Source organism: Phodopus roborovskii, unplaced genomic scaffold (genome assembly GCF_943737965.1).
Source record: "Phodopus roborovskii unplaced genomic scaffold, PHOROB, whole genome shotgun sequence".
Classification (NCBI taxonomy): domain Eukaryota; kingdom Metazoa; phylum Chordata; class Mammalia; order Rodentia; family Cricetidae; genus Phodopus; species Phodopus roborovskii.
The window spans coordinates 11,862,487-11,886,565 of NW_026125295.1; the positions used below are offsets into that span (position 1 = coordinate 11,862,487).

The 24,079-nt window shown below is 47.9% G+C and overlaps 3 protein-coding genes across 4 annotated transcripts in view; all 3 read right to left on the reverse strand.

Annotated features, from left to right (window-relative positions):
* The window catches only part of Als2cl (ALS2 C-terminal like), a 232,033-nt gene that overhangs the window by 43,219 nt on the left and 164,735 nt on the right, over positions 1-24,079 (reverse strand). The window lies entirely within an intron of this gene.
* On the reverse strand, positions 614-12,316 carry LOC127235922 (serine protease 46). Its single transcript, XM_051203277.1, has 5 exons — positions 12,105-12,316; positions 6,816-6,993; positions 6,382-6,641; positions 5,228-5,391; positions 614-981 (listed from the first exon to the last, which is right to left on the reverse strand). The coding sequence occupies exons 1-5, from the start codon at positions 12,187-12,189 to the stop codon at positions 727-729; spliced, it is 942 nt and encodes a 313-aa protein (XP_051059234.1). The 5' UTR covers positions 12,190-12,316; the 3' UTR covers positions 614-726.
* On the reverse strand, positions 15,316-20,756 carry LOC127235934 (inactive serine protease 45). The gene is made up of 6 exons (XM_051203285.1): positions 20,606-20,756; positions 18,947-18,973; positions 17,243-17,390; positions 16,666-16,943; positions 15,732-15,895; positions 15,316-15,549 (listed from the first exon to the last, which is right to left on the reverse strand). The coding sequence occupies exons 1-6, from the start codon at positions 20,709-20,711 to the stop codon at positions 15,316-15,318; spliced, it is 957 nt and encodes a 318-aa protein (XP_051059242.1). The 5' UTR covers positions 20,712-20,756.

Genomic DNA, 24,079 nt, shown 5'->3' on the forward strand with positions numbered 1-24,079 from the left:
TTTATATATCATACAGCTAGTAGAGAAAAGCCTGTGATCTGGCCCTGGGAAGTCTCCTAGAAAGAAGTTAGCGCGTGCAGGAAGCTCTGTGGAAAGACGGTCTCAGACACACAGGGAAGGGACCTTGGGAATTGAGAGCCTCTGAACTGCTGGGTTCACAGAGCAGCGACTTCATGTCCCAGCCAGCAAGAGAGGAAACAGCAGACTGGACAGATGGACTGGTTAAGAGTGAGTACTTGCAGAGGGCCTGGGTTTGGGTCCCTATAGCCACATGGGGTGGCCCACAACCACTTGTAACTCCAGCTCTAGGGGAATTGGACACTCACCTCCACAGGCACCTACACTCATGGACATATACATCAGAGTAATTTTTTTTTTTAAGGGAACTACAAGGGGAACAAGGGAACAACCTCCCAAGAGCGCACAGCACACTATGACAGACATGGAGTAAGATCATCAGAGAAGGCTCAGCTTGAGAAACAGCCAGGTTTTATGATGGGAATGTTCTAAAGGGCTTTGGTCAAAGTCAAGAATGTGATAACTTCAGATGGCTCAAAAGGTTCAGAGCAGCTTCATTGAACAACTGGGGGGCAACGCCCACAGTGAGCCTAGGACCCTTCTCCCAAAGTCCCTCTGTCCTGAAGCTCTGTTCAGCCTCCGGTGTCCTCTTCTGAGCAGAGAGGAGGGAGAAGTTGCCTCTGGGAACGACTGTTGTAGAAACACGGTTCACAAGAGCCACAGGGAACCCAGGGAAACCAGCAAAATGTAGCTAGTGAGGATGAACGGGCTTAGGAAGGAAGGGACAGCCATACTGGCAAACCTCATGTCACTGATCTGCCTCTTGACCCACTGGGTGAAGTGGGAGGTGCTGGTGTAGATGCTTGGGAACCGGCGGCGACCACAGCCAAAATTCCAGCTCACCACCCCCATCTGGATCCAGGTCTTGTTCATCTGGCAAACCAGGGAGCTGCCAGAGGTGTCCTGCAGCGGGAGAGGACACAGTTAAAAAAACATTGTGTCTCTATTCAGTATAGAGTTAAGCACAAACAAGATTAGAACCATGACAATTATTAAATTACTTTTAGAAATCAGTCAGTTGAAAGGAAAGCCAGCCTTTTTTTAGTTCCTTGGAAATCTGATTCTGAATTAACCCTGATGAATGAGAGTCCATTCATGGACTTTTTGGAGAAGGAAGAGAAAATCGGAAGCTTCCGTGTGGGGGGCAGATTTGACCAAGCAGACAGATTTATTCCCAAGCTTACCATGATAGAAACAGGATATGCACAGCTCTAGAGATACGAAAGGCAGCCAACAGGACAATTGGGAGCCCATAGCCTGAGGGATGCGCGGGAGGGGACTTGGTACATGTTACTGAGGGTAAAGAAATCGGTTCTTAGGATAGAGAACAATGAAACTGGATCCCAGCCCAAACTCCAGAGCAAAACTCTAAACATGAAAAGTGAAAAAGATAAGAACTAATTAAAAACATACATATATATTTATGTCTTGAGATGAAATACATTTCAAAAAGAGGTTTTAATAGGCTAGAGAGATGGATCCTAGGTAATAGGCATGTACCGCTCTTCCAGAGGATCCAAGTTTTCTCACACTGGGCGGCACACAACTACCTGTAACTCTAGTTCCCAGGGATTGATACCCCTGGCTTCCATGGGAACCTACAGTCATATAGACAAATCCACACATACACAACACACACACACACCAAAAACAAAAATAAAATATTTTCCAAAAAGTATCTTCAAAATCTATAATCCTAAAGAGAAATATGTTCAGCCTAATTACATCTAAATAGAGACTATCCTGGAAGTAAAAAACACCAATTACTGTTGAAAATAGATGATAAATTAAGATGGAACATTTGGGGATAGGTATGTATGTAGCTCCTTGGAATCTCATGAACTTGGTGGCATCCTTATAATCTCCATAATCCTTATAATCCCAGTTCTCAGATAGAGACAGGAAGATCAGAAGTTCAACATCATCCTCAAAAACACAGAGTTCAAGGCTAGTCTGACCACATGGATTCCGTCTCAAAAAAACAGACATAAACCACCATGTGTCGGGAAGAATGCCAGATTATCTGGATATGTAGGACAATATCATTATATAAATATTGTTATATAAGAGCACTAAGTATTCTCTGAAGACACAAACATCTTTAAGGACATACATTAAGCTGAAGGGAGTAGACAGGTGACTATAACAGGAAAACAAAGGAGAAAACCAGGCCACAGAGAGGCCGGCAATTGTAGTGTGGGAGTCCTTGCTAGAGGTCTAGAGGAAGAAAGCATGTGGAAAGAGACACTAGAGGATAGGCAGACAGAGATCTACTGCGTGTGGACACTTTCTTTTAGTGTGAAAACATATACATTTCAATAGAAAAATGAAAGCTAACCTTCAAAAATGTTACCATGGAAATAGAAATTAATCCTATAATTAGATATAGAAGCATAGAGTGCCGCATATTGCAAAGCCCATAGATGTGGCTTAAATGTTGCAAATTTTAGTTAGGGACTGCAAGGAGTTTCATCATCAAACAAAAGAAGGAAAATAAATTAGTCATTAACATCAACAATCATCTGTCCATGAACATCAGGCTCAAAACCCTTGAAAAGGAATTAGTAAAGATAATTCATGTCTTAGAAAGCAAAGGAATCGTTAACTTGGGAAATGAAGCTGGCAGGGTGGGGACGACAAAGGATTACCCTGTGGCTTGAATAAGAATAGAGAAGACAGTCTATACCCAGAAAATGCTCTCTCCCAGAACCGCCAGACTGTTTATAACTTCTATTTTGTGGATTTAAATCTGGTTGAGGTGAATAACTTCTAAGAAAATGCAATTGATTCAGACTGATTTTAAAAAGGGACAGAGGGCCAGTGGGGTGAAATCACACAAGTATGATGACCTGAGTTCAGTCCCTGCGACCCACACTGTGGAAGGAGAGAACCAGCCCCCAGAAGTTACTCTCTGTGCACCATAATACTCATACACTCTGCCACACACACACAAACAAGTAAATGTAACTAAAAAATTTAAGGCTGAAGAGTGATAAGAAATCTACTAACCCAATAACCATGTGTAAAACAACTTAAAATAATGTCTAAGAACAATCCCTCAACAAAAAACATTTCTGTCCATGTCCTCCTGGCAACTTCAATCCAACCTTTAAAAATGACATAATTTCTGATATTTCAAATGTTCCAAAATGTGAACAAATTATTTCCCATAGTTCTCATGCCAGAACTTAACAAAGAGAGTGACTTATTCTAAATACCTTTAAAAAAGATTTGCACCTGGCGTTGGTGGTGCACGCCTTTGATCCCAGCCAGCACTCTAGAGGCAGAGGCAGGCAGATCTTTGTGATTTGAGGCCAGCCTGGTCTATAGATCTAGTTACAGGACAGGCTTCAAAGCAATACAGAGAAAACCTGTCTCAAAAAAAAAAAAAAAAAAAAGGATTTGCTTATTTTATGTGCATATTTTGCTTGCATGTGTATCTGTGCATTGCATATGTGCCTGGTGTCCTCAGAGGTCAGAAGTAGGTGCCAGATCCCCTAGAACTGGAGTTATGGATGGTTACCAGCCACCATGTGGGTTCTGGGAATGAATTGGGGTTCTCTGCAAACACAAGTGCTCATAACTATTGAGCCATCTCTAAACTTCTTAAACTGGAGCCTGGCTTCACTGGGGTAAGACCAAAAAAAAAAAAAAAAAAAAAAAAAAAAGGCTCTGTGGTTTATTCTACTTGACAACTGCTTGTTCCCAGACACCAGAACTTTTCCTGGACCTGACTTCAACCTAGAGCCCAGAAGTGTTTGTTGGATGTAAATAAACTAAACCCAACTAGCTGTTTTTCTAGAATGTTCTAGATAACGTTAGCAGGTACAAAAGCAGCTAGGTTAAAGTCAGAGTCTACACTGACACCGCACTTAGACTTGTGGGTAGACTTCCCATAGTCCTTTGATGCAGCAGCAATGTATTCATTTCTTTTCACAGACATCCTGTTAAGTATTAAAACTACTTTTTAACTTATATACTTTTTGGCATATAAGCCTTTGGTCCAAGAGATATTTATCTCTCTCTCTCTCTCTCTTTTTTTTTTTTTCCCCTGTAAACGGATATGCTTTCTTATAAAGAACACTGTTGTCTCCCAGAGGAGTTTGGTCTTTTAAATTCAGGAGAGTCAGGACTTTAAGAGAAAAATTAAAACATGTTCTAGGCTTTGGGGAGATGGCTCTGCAGTTAAGAGCATTTGTTGCTCTTGCAGAGGACACAGGTTCAGTTCCCAGCGCCCACCTGGAGGTCACAACCATTTGTATGTAGTACCACTTTCAGAGGATTTCATGCCCTCTCTGGCCTATAAGAACCAGATGTGCACAGTATATAGACATATGTGTGGTCAAAACACCTATAAACATAATATAAATAAAATATTTTAAATTAAAAAATGAAGTATGCATCTCAAAAACTAGAAGAAGCTTACAAATGACCCCATTTCCTCAAACGGCCTGCCGGTGCCTGACACAGATCTGCAGGAATGTGGCTAATACTCTGGAGCATTAAAATGGCTTGTAGAATTGGGCATGGTAGTGTAAGACTTTAATCTCACCACTCCAGCAAAAGAGGCAGACAGAGCTCTGTGAGTGTAAGGCAAGTCTGATCTAAATGGCGAGTTCCAGGTCAGCCAAGGCTACTTAGTGAGTTCCTCTCTCAAAAGTAAAAATAAAAAATAAACACTAAGAACTGTCTATAACAAGGACAAAAGTCATGTCACCCCTGTCATTGTGAATGGAAATGGCCCCTGTACGCTCATGTTTGAATACTTCTTTTGGAAGGACTAGGAGCTATGGCCTTTTTGGAACCTCCTACCAGTGTGTTCTCTGCTTCCTGTCTGTGATTCCAGATGTGAATGCCCCCCTCCCACCCCCGCTGCTTCAGAGACAGGCCTGCCTGCTGACTGCCACCTCCCACCCCCCCACAGTGAGAGTGAACTACCATCCCCCTAGAACCATAAGCCCAAATAAACCCTTTCTTCTATAAGTTGCCCCAATCACAGTGTTCTATCACAGTCATAGATAACTAATACAACTTTATTTTTTTTGTTTTCCATAGTAGAAAAAGGAAACTCAGACTTTTGTGCTAGGTCTCTGGTGGCCACATGTAAAGGAAAGCATGAGCCCCATACTGTCTGCATGTTATTCCATACCTGACAGGTGTCCAGGCCCCATTCTGAGCTTGTGCACAGCATGTCATTCCCAATGAACTTCTTTTGGTTCTTCAGCAGGAGGAACTGGTACCGATGGTTGCAGATTTCATTGTTCACAATCCTAACAGCCAAACCCTGGAGACTGTAGGGAGTCTTCGGGGCCCCTACAGAGATGAAGATCTAGTCATGACCTCAACTTCGGAACCAGTTCCAACTCAGAGTCATTCACATTTGCGCATGTCCAGAGATACTCATTCATAAAAGTTGCAGCTCGCTTTCCAAAAATGCCCCCACTCATGAAGAAAGTTAAGCCAAGAACCTTTAATCCCAGCACTTGGAATGTGAAGGTAGGTGGATCTCTGAGTTCAAGGCCAGCCTGGTCTACAGAGTTCCAGGACAACTAGGGCTATGTAGTCTAGAGACCCTGCCTCAAGAAAACCATACAACAAAAATAGTTAAGCGAGTCTCCCAGAGGTGTGGAGTGAAAGCCAAGAATGAGTGAGAACCATTCAGGTTCTGTAAGAGTAAGTGTGGGAGCGCTGCCCCTGGGAAAGGCGGCCAGACCCTAGAGGCTAAAAGCGGCACCTGCTGCCTACTGAAAGGTTGGTAGGGCTCTAGATGACACCAACAGAGCTGGCCCTCTGAGCATTATGGGTGAATATTGACTAGAGGGGCCACCTCAGTGCTTCAGAACATAATGAGGCCAATCAAAATCCTCAACGTACCTGCCCACAGATCCCCTAGGAATAGCCAAAGACTTGGTGTAGTATCTAACTTAATGTTAGGAGTTGCTGAGACGCATTAGCAAGTATGTCAACCCTGCTGGCCTAAGCTTGATTCCCCAGGGTCCATATAATAGAGAAAGGTCCAATTCCTTGAAGATTGCTCTCTGACCTTCAAGGATACAACGTGGCATGCACTCCCACACATACCGTACATAAGCAAACAAAAACAATAAGTAATTTTAACTTTGGAAACCGAGGCCCTCTCAGGCCTCTTGCCTCTCTACTCAAATACTGTGTGTGCCTTTGGGCGTATGAATGTGCTCAGAAATGCTAGCAAATGAGAGTAGATAAAGGGGTGAGTGAGTGAGTGGCCCCATGACGTGTTCTGCAGAGTCAGGTGTCTTGAGACCTCTGCTCTGCTGTACTCACCTTTAGTCTTTTCTTGTCCCCACCCAATGACCCAACACATGGTGCCAATGCTTGGCTTGAAATTGATGGTGGGGAGACAGATTGGCTGGATAAGGGGGGACCAGGAGACAGGATGCTTGAGCTTCAGGATGGCGATGTCGTAAGATATGTGATTGTTGAACTTCTCGTGAATCACAATGCTAGTGAGGAGGTGCTCTGAGCTGTTGTCCGGGAGGTTCTGGACACCCACCTTCACGGTGTAGTTGGCTGGGTTCTTGGATCTGCAGGCATAGAAAAGCAGATCACCAGCAGTAAGGCCATGAATGGCTAGAGAGATAGGGTTCTGAGCACTAGCCTACCTAGAGTAAGATCCTCTACTCACAAATCCCCAGGTTCACCACCCACCCCACCCCCCAGGTCTGAAAGCAAAGACCAAGATGCCCACACAGGCTGACCTTTGTAAGCAGTGTGCAGCTGTGAGGATCCAGTGGTGATGGATGAGGGATCCACTGCAGACATATATTCCCAGAAAAAGAATACTCACCTGCCATGGCCACTTGCCTACCTCCACCACTTTTCCATTTACCACCTTGCAGGATATGTTGGTCTGACCACATGACCAGAACCAGGGCCCTGAGGAAAGAGATGGAAAGAGGGATGCAAAGGGTATACCTATAGGCCAGGGCAGACTGTCAAAACGTCTCTCAGCCATGTCCCATCTGCACAATAAGGGATTGAAGCTACTACCTCTGAAACGACCACAAACCCAGAGGCATCAGATGATCCCCATATAAAGAAAGCCCCCAGCTGGGTGGCAGTGGAGCACGCCTTTACCCCCAGCCCTTGGGAGGCAGAGGCAGGTGGATCTTTGTGAGTTCAAGACCAGCTTGGTCTACGGAGCTAATTCCAGGATAGCTAGGGCTGTTTCGCAGAGAAACTCTGTCTTGAAAAACCAAAAGAAGAAAGAGGAGGAGGAGGGGAAGAGGAAGGGAGGAGGAAGAGGAAGAGGAAGAAGAAAGTCCCCAAACAATGATACTTGCTTTGAGCTATCACCCCATGACTCATCCCTGCCCATAGTTCACCCACATGACTTGGGGAGGAAGAGGAGAGAACCACTGGAGAGGGGTGAGATGATCACCCAAGGGCAAGTGATGGGACCTAATCGTGTTAAGATTCCTGTTGATGGCATCTAAAATATATGGACAGTGATGTTTTCTGTCCAACTATAGCCATGGCTCATACCCTGGATACAGAGGGTTCTCCTGCCTCTTGCTGACCTCAAGCCAGGATGGGAGCTTGCATGGACTGGACCTGGGATTAAGGTTTTACTTTTGTTCTTGTTTTGCTTATTATTTTATTTTTATGTGTATGGATGTTTTGCTTGTATGTATGTCTGCCAACCAAACCCCTGTCCTCTGGAAGAACAGTCAGCACTCTTAAATTCTTAAATGCTAAACTATTCCAGTTCCAGTTTTGTTTTGTTAAGACAGGGTCTTGTGCAGCCCAGGCTAAATCAACCCAAGTAACCAAGGATAATAGTGAAATCCTGATCTTCCTGTCTAGACCTCCCAAGTGCTGGAATTACAGATGTGTGCCATCATGCCCAGTCAGAGTGTGTCTTTCCTTCCTTCCTTCCTTCCTTCCTTCCTTCCTTCCTTTCTTTCTTTCTTCCTTCCTTCCTTTTTCTTTCTTTCTTTTTTTAAATGGGACCAGCCTGGATTGGTGTTTAATAATAACTCTTCATGGGGATTTCAAAACTAACAACTGAATACTACAAAAGAGATGTAAGGGAGAATCAGTCTTTAAATAATGGCTACAGAACAAGATTAAAGAAACATGAACAGGGCATAGCAATTACCACCTTTAATCCTAGCTCTTGGGAGGCAGAGGCCGGTGGATCTCTGTGAGTCAGAGGCCAGCCTAGTTTTAGAGTGAAACCCTTGTCAGGAAGCAAGGAAGGAAGGAAGGAGGGAGGGAGGGAGGGAAGGAGGGAGGGAGGGAAGGAGGGAAGGAGGGAAGGAGGGAAGGAGGGAGGGAAGGAGGGAGGGAGGGGAGGAAGGAAGGAAGGGTGGGTTTCTGGTGGAGTCTTCTGCTGGTCTGGCAGTTGAACAAGCAATCACATGTGGTTGCTGTGGCCCTCGAGCAGGTGGAGCTGGACCAACTTTCCACTGTCACAAGCTGTCATGCCATGAGTCTGCTTCCCTCGGCAGTATACCATGAAGTGTAGAGCAGTGTCGGGATTCAACAGCTACAGCCAAGGCAGCTCTGGGGACCATGGTGGGGATGGTTTGGGGATGAAAGGTAACAGTAATATCTACAATGAAATGTGTATATTAGCAGAAACATCAAGTAGGTCCTACCTTGTTAAAATCACTATGTGGGTGGAATCTGAGTGCCCCTACAAGGGTCCGTATGTGAAGACCTGGTCCTCCGGGAGTGATATACAGAGAGGTGTTATAGATCTTTTAAAGGTGGGGTTTAGGGGTGGGGAGATGGCTCCCTGGGTAAGGTCTTCTTGGGCAAGTGTGAGAACCTAAATTTGGATTCTCACTCGGATGGTGGCAGTAGACGCCTGTAACCCCAGTGCTGGAGGGCAGAACCAGGTAGATCTTAGGAGCTCTCTTGGCAGCCAGTCTGACTGAAGCAGGGAGTTCCAAATTCTGAGATCTTGTCTCAGAAAATACGGTGGGGAAGTGATGGAGAACATTGTGATGTCAGCCTCCAGCCTGCACATGTGCCGGCACAGGTTAGCATGCACACAGAGGTGGGGTCTGGTGGGGGTTGTTACATCACTGGGGACATCCCTCAAAGGGCTGTAGCACTCTGCCCAGCCTCTCTGCTTCCTGACTTTTTTTTTTTTTTTTTAAAGGAACAAAGGCTTTATTTTGGCTCACAGTTTTCGGGGATACAGTCCAGGGGAAGGAGGCATGGCAGATGATCTGCTTCCTGACTTTACATAAGTACTCATGCCTAGGACAGGCAGTTGCTACCTTCATTAGACGGCACCTCTCCCATCTCCAACCTCCACCCCATGTGGGTGACAAATCTTTAGACTTTGAATTTTGAAAGCTGTCAACTAAATATACCTTTCTACTTCATTTGAAGACTGCCTCGGGTATTTTCTTGTTGTTGATGTTTGGAGTGTGTGATTTTTGTTGTTGTTTTGGGGGGAGGGAGGGGGTTGGTTTTTCGAGACAGGTTTTTCACTGTGTAGCCCTGGCTGTCCTGGAACTCATTCTGTAAAACGAGGCTGGCCTCAGACTCACAGAGATCTGCCTCCGGAGTGCTGGGATTAAAGGTGTGTGCCACCACACCTGGCTCTCAGGTATTTTCTTGTAACACACAGCTAATGCACAGACCATGCATGATGCTTGAGTTAATTCACACCATGTGTCCCTGCTCCAGCCGCTATCCGGTGTAAGTGGCCTGTTCCCTTGCTTGACCCCTGTGGGCAGCATGCTCTTTGAGCATGTGCAGGGATCCACAAGTACTGCACTGCCCGCCCCCCTAGGCCCCCACACACATTGCCACCTCCACACTGTACTGTCTTCGCCTCAGCTCACCTCTACATCCCTTCTCCATGCCTATCTCCTATCCCCTCATCCCTGCCCCTGCCCCAGAGAGCCACATTTCTGGACTTTCTCCTACACCATGGTGAGTTCATGAGAACTTTTGTTGCTGCTGTTATTTCTTCTTTATGATGACTGTCATGGCTTTAATGAGAATGGCCCCCACAGCCTCATAAGTTTGAATGCTTTTCCGAAGTTGGTAACTGTTTGAGAAGGATTTGGAGGCATGGCCTTACTGAAGGAAGAGAGGGTTCAAATGCCCACACCAGGCGCAGTCTCTGCTTGCAATTCAAAGATCAGATATAAGCTCTCAGCTTCTCTCCAGCACCATGCCTGCCTGTGGCCATGCTTCCCAAGTTGTTCATCCCAACCCTCTGAAACCACAAGCAAGCCCCCAATCAAATGCTTCCTTTTGTTTTTTCAAGGCAGGGTTTCTCTGTGAAACAGCCCTGGCTGTCCTGGAACTCACTTTGTAGACCAGGCTGCCCTCAAACACACAGAGAGCCACCTGCCTCTTCCTCCCAAGTGCTGGGATTAAAGGTGTGTGCCACCACTACTTGGCCCTTAAATGCTTCCTTTTATAATTTGCCTTGGTCATGGTGTTTCATCACAGCAACAGAAATGTAACTAAGACCTTTTCGCTTCTGTCCCAATCAACACTGTTCATTGTTGGGAGTCAGGAGAGTGCTTAAGTAGTGTTTCATTTCCATAAAGCTGCAACCCCAGAGACAGCCAAAGTGCGACAATTCACCATGCCCACAGGGACAACTCTGGGGGCAAGGTTGACACTGTTTCCCCAGTGTCCCCCGCCCTCTGTAAGGTCCTTGGGTCTCAAAGAACAGCTCTTTCCAGATCTTGTGTCCAAGACAGCACTGACCATTATCTTTCTTCAAAACTTTGTACAGGACTTGTGAGGTTCAGCCTGGAGATGCTAACACCAGCTACCAGCACCCAGGAAGGAGTATTGTGGCTTGTTTCTATTATTTTCATTATTACTTTAACTGTGTATCTGTGTGTGAGCATGTGCATGTGAATGCAGGCATACAATCCTCTGAAGCTAGAGTTGTAGGCAATTGAGAGCTGCCTCAGATGTGGGTGCTGCGAATCAAAGTTGCATCCAGTGGGAGAACAGAACACTCTCAGCCACTGAGCCACCTCTCCAGCAATGTTGGGTTTATTAGTAGGTGTAGCATGCTGCAGATCAAGCTTGTCCCAGGGACAATGTTGCCCTCCCATCTGCAGTAGACGCTCAGGGATTCAAATAGATCCCACTTCAGACCTTCCTACCCTTTCTTGAAGTTCTTCTAGGCACCATCACCTACAAAATGGATCCTGATACTCTCCTGCTTTCATAGGTGGCCACCAAAAGACGGGACGGTATTGGCTTTGAGGGCCTCATTCCTGTACGGTCATAGCTGACTCCAATTCCAGAGACACAGCAGTTAGCACCCACGCTTGTGCCTAAGGCCGCACATAACCTACCCACTCCCCAAATATCACTAAGGCTTGACAGGAGGACAGTGAAGTTCAGGGTAGAAGACTGCCCACTCACTCGCTTGGCCACTGTGTGAGAGATTCACACAGTGTCGGAAGGAGACAGTACCCAAGATGGGCAATATATTCCCCATTCACAGTTATCACCCCAGCTAGCTCACAGCCAGCAGGTAACCCGAGGCAGGGCTCCTGCCACAAAGACTGCCTTTCTCAGGACAAGCCTGGATATCCTCGGCCACCCACACGCTTTCACTCCCAAAGCATCTATTGGAAACTGTTCTTGAGTCCTGGCTCTCCCACTCAGGAGCCACTAAAGCTGGACCCAGGTTCCCTGTGTGAAACAAAGACTGCAGCACGGTGTCAATGTGTCAACTGTCTCACTAGGGGACACTCAGACAGCACAGTCGCCTGAGACTCCCAGACAAGCTCATCCATTCCGTGGATGTTAATCTGTTCCCATTTTTGTTCCTTCATCTGCTTGTGGTCACCCTGAAGACTGGAGTTGGCCCCACACTGTATGGATCATATGGGTCCAGAGAGGTCACAGCCCACACCCATCCCAATAAGCTACTGAGGGCGTACCCATCCCAATACTGATAGGTGGAGGGGCCCTGTAGGTATGAGGCAGCCCATGTAGACACCCGGCTGTTAGATCCCTCCCTGCTTCTGTCCATGCCTTACCTTCCACGTAGGGCAGATTGTTAAGTCTGGGAGAAGAAAGTGGATGTGGGAGAAGGTTCTGGGGATCCACTGATCCACATGCCATGGCAAGGAGAAATCCAGCCCTTACTGCTCCTTAGAACAAGATGGAGCATCTCCATGGTGCAAGGATTCTAGAATTCAGTTGTTTACTCAGGAGTGTTGAGAGCAGGTCTCTGCCCTAGGGTTTGGGGCTCACCTGCTGATGCAGTTTCAAGAGCCTGCCACAGCCATGAAGAGAGGTTATGGGAAACCTCCCTGGAGCAGTGTTTCTGGAGCTCGGCACTGAGCCTGCAACCATGCCTGGTCCACTACACCATCCCCAGAGCCCAGCTCTCAGCGATGGCCTTGATGATGCTCTCACACAAGCTCTGAGCCTGTGACCTTGGCCCTTGTCTGGCTGCTGACAGCACCAGGTGTGAGGTCTCTGACAGTGCCTTGTGGTTAGCCTGGGAAGCTTCCCTACCCTGGTGTTCGCCTCAGCCGCCCCTGAGGAGCCCCTAGAGTCCTGGAAACTGAGACATGACATCTTCCCACAGTGTACCACTGCTGTAACAAGAGACTTCCTTTTGCTCTCGGTGACTATACTTTCAAAACAGAGCAGGGGCTGGGGAGGGTGTAGGGAAAGGAGCTGGCTGTGGGGCTTCCGGAGAAGCAGCCATTTACAGGCTCAAGTCTTCACTTGAGCAGAATAAAGGTGTCTAGGGACCCCTCCCTACCACTCCACTTGAGGCATCTGGTGTCCACGACCGAATCCCACTTCTGCTGTGTTCTACTGCCTGGGCTGTTGAAGGCACAGGGTGACACGTTTTTCACCCCCTGCTGAGGGAGATGAACGGGCATGATCGCTATAGAGAACTATCTGGTAAAACAGACGTATGGAAGCCAAAGCCGAACCTTTGCTCCTGGAAACAGGTACAGAGGTGGCAGGTAGGCACGACTTCACAGGGCCTATAGGAAGCCTCCGTGGAAACTGCCCAGCTGCTGTCTCTGAGAACAAAAGACCCAATGGCTTCCTAGCACTGAGCACTCTACGTCTACACTTGACAGAAAGGATCAGAAATGCGAGTGCATCTGCTGTGTGATGTTAAACCCTTTTCTTAGGGATGTATGGTAGAGGATGCAGGAAATGGTGATTCGTATAGCTGGATACCCTCGACACAGCAGAAAGATACACAAAGTGGAGAGAGAACTCCAAAAAAGACAAACTTTGTCTCTGTGAAAAATACTTTATTTTAAAAAGATTTATTTTAATGTGTTTTCCTGAATACACACACACACACACACACACACACACACGAAAACTATACATAAATAGGCAAACATATATTCAGGAAACATGTCAGGAAAAATTCTGGCACACACACACACACACACACACACACACACACGTATTCTGTCCCCACAGAGGCCAGAAGGAGACAGAACCCCCAGAACCAAAGTTACAGACTGTGATGAGCCTGGGTCCCTTGTAGCAGCAGCCAGTGCTCTCAACTGCTGAGCCATCTCTCCAGCCCCATCTTTTAAAATACTTTCTTCTGAGAAGGAAGAGGGCATTTGATCAATAAAATAAAGACAGTAAAATAAAAACCAAGGACATTTGTAATCAATTAATGAAGATGAATAAAATTCTATTTTATGAAAACTTGTTATGTGTGTATGGGTAGTTTTGCCTGCATGGATGTCTGTGTTCCTGGTATCCATCCAAAGAGGGCATCAGATCCCCGGGAACAGGAGTTACAGATGGCTGTTAGCTGCCACTATTGGCTGCTATCTGTTCTCTTGGAAGCCTCACCTGAGGGGACTCTTTTATAGGAAGTCCATCAGACCAATTCCTGATTCAACAGTGCTTATCTATCATCTACCTATCATCTATCTATCTATCTACCTATCTATCTATCATCTACCTATCTTCTATCATCTAGCATCTATCTATCATGTATCTATCTTCTATCATCTATCATATCTATGTATCTATCATCTATTATTATCTACCTACCTATCATCAATCTATGGATGTACCTATCATCTATCATGTATCTATGTATCTACCATCTATCTACCTATCATCTCTCTATTTATCATCTTCTAACCATCTACCTATCACTTATTATTTATTCTTTTAATCTGGCTTGTTATATACTTAATAAACTCACTCATTCAAAACCTAAAGTATGGCTGTCATATATAATTCTCCAAACCACATAAAACAGAACTCTAAGAAGAAACAGACAAATCCTTACTTTGTGGTAAGGCCTTCAGAAGCCCACAGGTTGTGCAGGTGTAAAGTACATGAGGGGTTAACAAGGTTTGAAGAACACAATTGACAAACATAAACCAATTAGCTGCAGCTCAAACTGCCAGTGGCCATGTCAGAGGAGCAGTAGCGGGAACCGGTGGCGCACGCCTTTAATGCCAGCACTTAGGAAGCAGAGGCAGGCAGATCTCTGTGAGTTCGAGACCAGCCTGGTCTACAAGAGCTAGTTCCAGGACAGGCTCCAAAGCTACACAGGGAACCTTGTCTCAAAAACTTAAAAAAAAAAATGGGACACTTAGATTGGGCAATTAGGCTTTGATGTGTTTTCTAACTCTCTACAGTGAGTATATCACACTTTGTACAAGCAGTTTAAAGAGAAAAGGAGGAAGGGAAGGAGGGAGGGAGGGAAGAAGGAAAGAGGGAGGAGACTGTCTAGCTGGACGGGGAGTCTGGCTGTGGGTTACCCTACTGTTGGCTAATATACGATATTTCAACTGCCCCGGACACTGTGACCCCTATACGGGTGAGGGGACCGGGGCTACAAGCCCAGGCCCTTATTCCTGTGCCCCAGTACTAGAAACACAGCAGAAACCATGAGCCCCCAAACTAGGCAGGCCTACCTACCATCTACCCCGACCCCCAGAGTCACCCACCCCCAAAGAACACAGGGGGAGAAAAGGGCCAGCTCGTGCTCACACGGATTTAATTTCTGCTCTTGGTCTTAAATTCCAGAATGTTGCTTCCAAGCCACACACCCCTTCTCCTGGCCACTCAAGGCCTAGTCATCTGCCACACCCATCCCTGCAGGACCCAAGCTCTCCAGAGACCAGTCCATTCCCACCCTGATTCCCATGGAACATGGACACGCAACCTCGCTCAATCATCTACTCAGCGCCATTCAGCAGAGGCAAAGCAGGAAGAGGAGGGATGGAGACATCATGGGCCCCCTGGGAGCTGCAGCAGCCAGGACAGGCACAGGAGGCAGGGGACCCTGCAGGGCCCTAGCACTGCCCCATGGCTCGTTTGCTCCTGGATCCATCTGGTATATTTGGTGAGGCGAGTGTACACGCCTGGATTCTGAGGTTTGTTGCAGGACTTCTCCCCCGATAACACCCCAGCCAGAATCCATCTTCCATCGATTTCACAAGCCAATGGCCCCCCTGGATCCCCCTAGGCAAAGACAAAGCAGCTCTGCTGGGACCACGGGACCTCCAAGGCCTGCTCCCTCAGTTCTGCTTGAGAGAATCACTCCTCCAGGGGTCACTAGCTGGGGGACGAGGAGACGGGACTGGTCCCCACCCCAGGACTTACCCTCAGAGGGAGACAGTTGCCAGAAGCCCCCAGAAACTCACATAGCACACGTTCTCTCCATAACTGGCGGCACAGATCATGTTCTTCCGGATAAGGTGGATAACTCGGGGATAGAAGGACTTATGGTGAAAAATATGGTCACACCTCTTGTTGTCTATAATGAATACCTCGGCCTCCTGAAGCTCTGGGGTTAGTGTCAGGTTGCCTGCATGGAGCAAAGGGATAAGCTGTGACCCCTCGGTCCCTCCACCCAGCCCTGGCTCAGCCCTGCAAGTCAGCCAAGCTCTACCCCACCACACCTGTGTGCCTCCCTTCCCGCGGTCTTTCTGGCAGTATAGACCTAACACAGAGAACCCTCACCATGCAAGGCTTTGGTTCAGGAGACCCCTCTCGAGGAAGCTTTTGCTGCTGAACCCAGGGGCTTCCAAGCCCCAGCACAGCCACTTACAACTTGGGAGCCCAGCCCTGTGAGTTTTCTTCCCACAGCATTTGATCCCTTAGTTCCAACTGACAGCTGCTTCTTGCTGCATTTCCGTTCATCTATCTACTCAGAGCTCAGCTCAGATTCCCTGAGCCTGACCTCAATGTCCTCTGACAAGACCTTTGCCTTGTTTGGTTGTTTTGTTTTGTTTTAACAGTCTCATACAGTCTCATGTACCTGAGTCTGGCTTTGAACTCATTGCCCCCTGGCTCCACCTCCCTACTGCTGGTGGCATTCATCAATATACCTGACTTCTTCAACACTTTCTTTGCCAGCCTCTGTACCATCTATCCCCATCCCCAACTCGGTGACTCCCTTTTAGGCAGGGCCTGCTTTCCAATGCCGAAGGGCTCAGACTATGGCAGCTGTTTCAGTTGTGGTCAGGGAGGGAGGGAAGGAGAGAGGGAGGCGGGAGGGAGGGAGGAAGGGGGGTAGGGAAGGAGGGATGGGACAATAAAGGCCCAAAGGAACATGACCAAAGCCATTTAACTCACCCGAGGAGTGCTGCTTAGTCTTGCCCCAGCCAGTCACCCAGCACTGCGTCCCGACCTCCAAGCTGAAGTTGTGCTTTGGGAGACAGATGGGCTGCACATACTTGTTGAAGGTGACAGGAGTTTTAAGACGGACAAGGGCAATATCGCTTCTGATGAAGTTCCACCGGCCCCAGTACTTGGGATGCACAATGATGTCACCCACGGGGATCTTCAGGGCCCTGGAAGAGCTGTTGGGCTGCAGCTTACTGCTACCCAGCATCACTGAGTATTCTTTGTTGCTATGGGAGATTCAGAAGCCCACATGGCAGACATCAGTTTCCTGCACAGCTATGCCCCGCCTCCTCTCAGGACCCTTTTCTGTCCCTGAAGTTGCCTCTGACATGCTCTGTCCACTCTCTCTGGATTAATGCAGCCTGGGGCACTCGAGGTAAAATATACCAGCCCTTTCATTAGCAGTCCCTTTGAGTCAGGTGTGGGTGTCACTCCTGGGGTGGGGCCTGGGCTTTCCTGCGGAAGCTGGGCCCAGCCCACAGTAGCTCTAGGCCTTTAGGTCCTAGAGCCATGAGGGCACACTCACCTCTGGAAGCAGTGCGCTGCAGAGATCACCCAGAAGAGATTAATGAGGGCCCCTCCACACACGTGCTTATTTTCCATGCGAAGGCTCACTTCCCAGGGCCAATGGCGGATCTCCTTCAAGTTGTTTGGCCACCAGGGCTTGCCACAAACTTCTAAACAGAGAGCACAGTGTCCATGGAGAGGAAAATCAGAAGGGCTAGTGACAAGTCGCCCTCTGGGGTCAGGTTGGCATGGCTGCACTGCACCATCAGGGACTTCTCCCCATTTCGAAGAGAAGACACTGAGGGGCACAGGATAGTGGACCCCAAGGGCACTGACCTAGACAAAACACAACAGTTACATAAATGACAGCATGAAGAGAGAGACAGAGCCACACAGGAAAACCCACGCCGATGTCAGAGCAGTGCAGAAATAGCAGGAGTTCCAAGAGAAATGCCTGTGGGTGGTGGTGGCGCAGACCTTTAATCCCAGCACTCAGGAGGCAGAAGCAGGTGGATCTCTGTGAGTTCAAGACCAACCTGGTCTACAGAGTGAGTTCCACGACAGTCACGGCTATGTAGAGAGATCCTGTTTCTAATAATAATAATAATAATAAAGTAAAAACAAAAGAGAAAGAAAACCTCAAAATATTTATGAAAAGAAAGGGTGGTAGAGGAAGAATACGACAAAGCAAAATTACAAACATATTTCAAAGTGTTGCAATAAAAATAAAATGATTACATACTAACTTTAAAAATTAGCAGGGGGCTAGAGAGATGGCTGCACAGTTAAGAGAACCTGTTGCTCTCCCAGAGATCCAGGCTTGCTTCTCAGCACTAACATGTTGACTCACAGTCATCTGTAACTCTAGTTCCAGAAGATTTGGCACGTACATACACACAGGCAAACACTCAAGCACATAAAATAAAAATTAACAAAAACAATTTTATGTCCAAATAAAAACATCCTTAGGGGCTGGGAGACAGCTTGGTTGGTAAAGTGCTTGTTATGCAAGCACCAAGATGTGAGTTCAGTCCTCAGCACAGGGTAAAGCCAGGCATGCTGGTACAGGTTTGTAATCCCAGTGCTGGGGAGGAGGGGCCAGCAGATCCCTGGTGCCTGGCCAGCCAGTCTCTCCCAATCAGCAAGCCCACAACCCATGAGGGACTATCTCCAGAAACAAAGGCATCAGAGGAATAGCACCTGAGGTTGACTTTTGTTCTGGGCATTCATCCGCACTCTCACACAAAAGCTTGTGCACCTACACATGTGTGCACAACACACACACACACACACACACACACACACACGCATATAATCTTTCAATGATACTCAATTACAGAGGGAAAACAAAGCAGTGAGGTTGGACAGAAGCAAGAACAGTAAATCAACCACATAGTCAATAGGGAACCTCAGTGGAACCCTGGCAGAACCCAATGACAGAACCCAAGACCCTGGAGGCCTATGACCCAGCCATGCACCTCCTGATCTAAGGGGAAAGACAGGGAGCCCCAGGAGCTCTGCAGACAGTGCCTGAGGTTCAAAAGCTCTACATTCCCGTGGGAGACCCAGGTGCTCTTTCTTCTAGTTAGGGCTGTGTCCTGACAGCTACACGTGTTGTTTAGGAAGTACATCCAATACTTGCTCCCTACCAAACCAGAAATGCAATTTAGGCAAAGACTTTCAGGACTGGGACTTTCCCTTCCACGGGAACCCATTGACCCACCTGTTTGGTTGTGGTTCCCTTCATCACCTGAAGGAAAAAAAGGAGAGACATGAAGCAATAACTTGTAGTGGGATTGCAGGAAAGGGGTTCGCTTTTTACTAATTAGTCCGTACATTCCTTTACCAAATCATCCCTGACTTAATGCTGTTACCAGCCTGAAGTCACAGACTGGGAAACAACTATCAGACAGAGCCTGACTGGGGACATACACTGCCCAGCTGATGGGACAGTAAACACATTGCCATCATGTGAGACCAGGAAAAAGGCCAGGGCCAGAGATGTCAGGTGATTCCAGAAGAGGTGGTGGTGTAAGAGACAGCTGAGAGGAGATAAACAAATAAAACTGATTAAAAAACAAATCCTTCAGGGAATTCCAGAGCCTTTGGAGGATGAAAATGATGTCTGTGGTGGAAAAGAAAAATGTCCAAAAAAAAAGTAAATAATGTCTGGATACAAGCATCAGAGGCCACCTGGAGAGGCTCACGTGAGCCAGGCTGATGCTGGAGGTGCGGATCGTATGGAGTGAGATCTCTACTGGGTCTCTACAGAAATCAGGGAAGCAGCAAGGGAATCTGAGTGAGGCTCTGAGAATAGGTATGATGAGCTTGGCGGGTGGCCAAGGACATGGCTTAGTCTAGAATGACACTGGTTTCTGAATTCAGAGAAGGGTCGGCTGCCATTCACTAAGACAGACAACTATGAAAGGCAGTTTTCAAAAACGAGGGTCTGGCATGGACACCAAAGAAATGAGATGCTTTGGGATGGCTCGGGAAGAGCCTCCAGCAGGTGTGTGCACCTTCAGGCCATTGTTTTATGAGGTGGCATGTCATAACTGCAGCCCAGTGCCTGGGGCAACTGAGCTCACCCAGGGAGCAGAGGAGAGGGAAGAGGCAAGGAATCAAAGGGCACCTTCAGAGCTGGTGGTCTGAGCTGGGCACAGAGGAGAGGGACTCTCCTGAAACAGAGGGATCAGGAAGCCGGGGAAGTGCCAGCTCTTAGGAGGTGGAGACAGGAGGCTCTGGACTTCAAGGCTACCCTCAGCTGCAAGGAAAGACCAAGGCTACCCTAGGGTTCATGAGACCTTGCCCCCCTCCTCAAATAAAAGGAGAAAAAAAAGGGGGAGGTATGGGGAAAGAGCCACAGAAATAAAAATAAAAAAAAAAAAAAAAAAGAGAGAGCAGAAAACAAAAAAAAAAAAAAAAAAAATCAACAACAACGAAACAGCGAACAAACAAACGGAACCAGGGGCAATAAGGAGAAGGAATGCGCTGAGGATGACCGGGTGGGTATGGGTAGTGTTACTGAGCAGTCAGATTGGGAGGAATCGAGGAATCGCTGGGGGCTGGGGGGCTGGCGGCCAGCTGAGTCTGAAGAGACAGCACTCACCGGCTGGTGATGGAAAGAAGCCATCCTTTGGAGAGGATGGGGATGCAGGAGGCACCTGGGCATGGAGGGAGAGGCCAGGGGTGCTACCTGCTGCCATCTGCAGGAGACCCCAGGGCAGTTGTGACCTGAGGAAGCTAGGAGTGGGTAGCAGAAGAGAGGTGACAGCGAGGTGGAGTTGGCGCACACAAGTTCCAAATGGCTGGAAAGAAATAGCCAACCTGCGCAAGACTGGGGAGGACACAGACAGGACAACAGAGAAGGTGCCTGCCTCACCTAAGTTTGAAGGCAGAAGCAGCAACAACGGTGTCACAAAACAGGTTAGGAGCCAGCGCCGCAAGGATCCAGGCCAAGCGCCCAGGCCACACAACGATGGAGCCATGAAGATGGAGCCATGGGCGGTGGAGACAGTGCCAGCGTGCTGCCACGTGCCCACACCCTGTGCGTGGTGACGTAGGTGGTGACGTCTTACACAAGTGACGCGACGGCACCGAGAGCCTGACCATGCCTCTTCAGGGCCTTCAAGTTCCTCGCCCCTGGACCCAATCTAGTCCTTACGATGATTTCAGATCCCCTGACTTAGACTGGACCTCAGACTGCAGATCTATGAAAGCTCCCTCAGTGCTTTGAGAGGATGATGGTGCGTGCAGACCCTAGTCCCTGGGCCGGAACGGCATCCTTTCGTCCAGCCTCAGCCTCTTGTTCTCTGGGCCTGCTGCGCCAAGAGTTTCATGGTCAGTATTGACAAGGACCGGGAAAGCCCAAGAACAGAAAATAACAATACTGGTAGGGAAGGTGGTTTTGAGATCTAAGACTAAATCAAGGCCGGGGTAGGGCTGGGGACAGGATGCTGAGTAAAGAAGGGCAGCTGTCCTCTTCCATAGACCAGCAATATGAAGGACTGTCGCCACTGAAAACTGTCCGTTTGTGCCTGGCCTTAGACATAAACAGGGCTTTTCACGGAGGGATGAGCCCTTTGGATCTTTGGAGCCTAGAGGAGATTTCGAGATAGTTCTGTGGCACTGACCACGCCCATTGGGGGTGGAGCCATGGGCGGAGTGACCCGTGGAAGGAGGTCGGAGGGGGCCAGGAAAGGCTCTTTCTGGCGTGACTCGGACAGGAGAGGATCGGGTTGAATTTCCTGGTGTTCATCTGTCTAGGTTGTAAGTTATTTCTCCCTAAGGGTTGAATTTCCTGGTGTTCATCCGTCTAGGTTGTAAGTTATTTCTCCCTAAATAAACATCTATTCGGCCTATTTGTTTATCCTGATCCTTATTTAACCGCGTTAACCACCAAAATTCCCGCTTTCTTTGTTTAGTTCCAGGTGTCCAGCGGAACTCTAGGGATCCCATCACCCAGCTTGGCATCTAAACATGGTTTGTCTGTGTGTTTTTGAGACAGGGTTTCTCTGTGTAACAGCCCTGGCTGTCCCGGAACTCACTCTGTAGACCAAGCTGGCCTTGAACTCACAGAGATCTGACTGCCTCTGTCTCTGTAGTACTGGGATTAAAGGTGTGTGTCACCACCACCTAGCCAACATCATCATTATTATTGTTGTTGTTGTTGTTATTAAAGAGTGGCGATGGTGCTCATCTTTAATCCCAGTACTGGAGAGGCAGAGGCAGGAAGATCTCTGTGAGTTTGAGGCCAGCTTGGTCTACAGAGTGAGTTCCAGGAAGCCAGACTGTAAACGCAGAGAAACCCTGTCTTGAAAAACAAAAATTTTTAGTTTAATTTTATTTTTTGCTGCAGATATGTCTGAACCACAGTTTGTGCCTGATGCCCACAGAAACCAGAAGGCAGCATCAGATCCCCTAGGGCTGGAGTCACAGATGGCTGGAAGCCACCATGCAGGTTCTGTGGGAAGCTCTTCACCACCAAACCATCTCTCCGGTCCCCCAGCTTGGCATTTACTTGAGTTTGAATGAGTGATTTGTGTTACTTCTGTGTCAAGGTAGGCAAGAGAAGATTGCCCTCCTGACACTATTTGGTTCCCAAAGTTAGGTCCCCACAGCAGCTGCACCTGAGAATGTGCTAGAAACCTTCATCGCCAAGCTCTGGACTCAGACCTCCAAGACTGAAAACTTCCAATAGCATGGATCATATTTCTTTTTAAACAGTGTCCCTTTCTGTATAGCCGTGGCTGGCTTTGGACTTACAGTAATCCTCCTGCCTCTGCCTCCCAAATGCTGGGATTACAGGCATGTGTGATTGCTCCTGGCAGGAATGTGCGGTTTTAACAAGCCCTCAGAGTATGCTCACACGGGTGAGGGATGCTCTATGAGGCTGAGTGGAGCTGTCTATCTATTGACATAGGATGGCTTGTTATACAGACAAAGATAAGCCTGTATTGTTAGTCTGTGAAGAGCCAGTGGTTTCTGGAGGGTGGAGGGGTTTGGAGTTTTGCTGTTGCTTTGACACAGCACCTCATGTATCCCAGCTTCGCCTCAAACTCAATTTGTGGCAAAGGAGCAATGGGCTGTCCTTGTTTCCACCTTCCAACTGCTGGGGATACAGACACAAACACCACCTCATGTGCTCTGGGCACAGCAGTTTCTCAAAGTAACTGGTGATGTATGCGTTCATTAAGAGTTGGATCTGACCGGCTACATAGTAAACAACAGAAAAGTGGAGAGGGACTGGGGTTGATGTAAACTGTCAGGTCCAATCGTTCTTTGGCAGTAGTTGAAACTTAATGCCCATTGAAGCCATGGAGAACAGAGGCTGAAAGACAAAGGATACTGTGGGTGGGAGTTTGGAGGAGGCTGGTGAGCACATCCACAGTGAGACCCTATATGAGGAAGCTGTATGGAGCATACTGACTCTCTGAAAACCCTCCTGGCTTTGGGAACACGGCCTTTGGAAATAAAGTCAGGTGAATGGCAAGAAGGGAAAGTCGAGCAATGATAATAAAAGAAGAGAAAGCCCGTTTCCCAGCCCCAGCCTCTTCCTTTCTCCCAGTCCCTGCCTGCCCTGAGCCCCTGCTCCCAGCTTTGAATGTGGTACAGCTTTGGTAAAGCTACCATCCAGATTCTGATGGCTCGTAACTACACCAGGCCCTCAGGGAGCAGGGCTGCCTGCCAACACTACCTGGAGGACTCTGGTCTGAGCTAGCCCAGCCTCATCTCTATGCTAGAATATGAACTGCAAGTAACTTCCCTAGGTAAATGGAGTCAGTTCTGTGGGTGGCCAAATATCCCAGGTAAGCAGAGCTTTAGGACACACAGGACACTCTCCAAACATTTATTTGTCATATTTGAGATTTCCCCCCTACTCCACAACTGCCTCAAAACAATGTGGGTGACCCTGGATGTGACCACCAGGAAAACAAGGAAGGGGGTGCCCCGCGGGACTGTCCTCTCATGAAACCTGTGAGTCAGAGGTTGTGCACTCACGGACAGACACACACACACACACACCCATGGGGTATAGGGGAATTTCTGTCAGCCTAAGGAAAGTCCTAGCAGGGCCCTTTTCCTCCCTCCCTCCTCTCTTCCAGCAGCCACTGAACTGTGTAGTGCAAACGGAGCCGGTCTAGTGCTGGTCCCCCCAATGATGGTCTCTCTTCTTGGCTGGTGTCCTCGGAAATGCTGTGAGTCATTCTGCTCCACCTAGCTGTCAAGCTGGCCCTCCAGTTAGGGTCAGTTCACTCTCCTTCCCACCAGGTAGAGAACAATCAGGTATGGGTGTGTTGGAGACAAGTGACCAGAACACCAGTCAGGACACTTTGCAGTCCCCAGTTACCCAGTC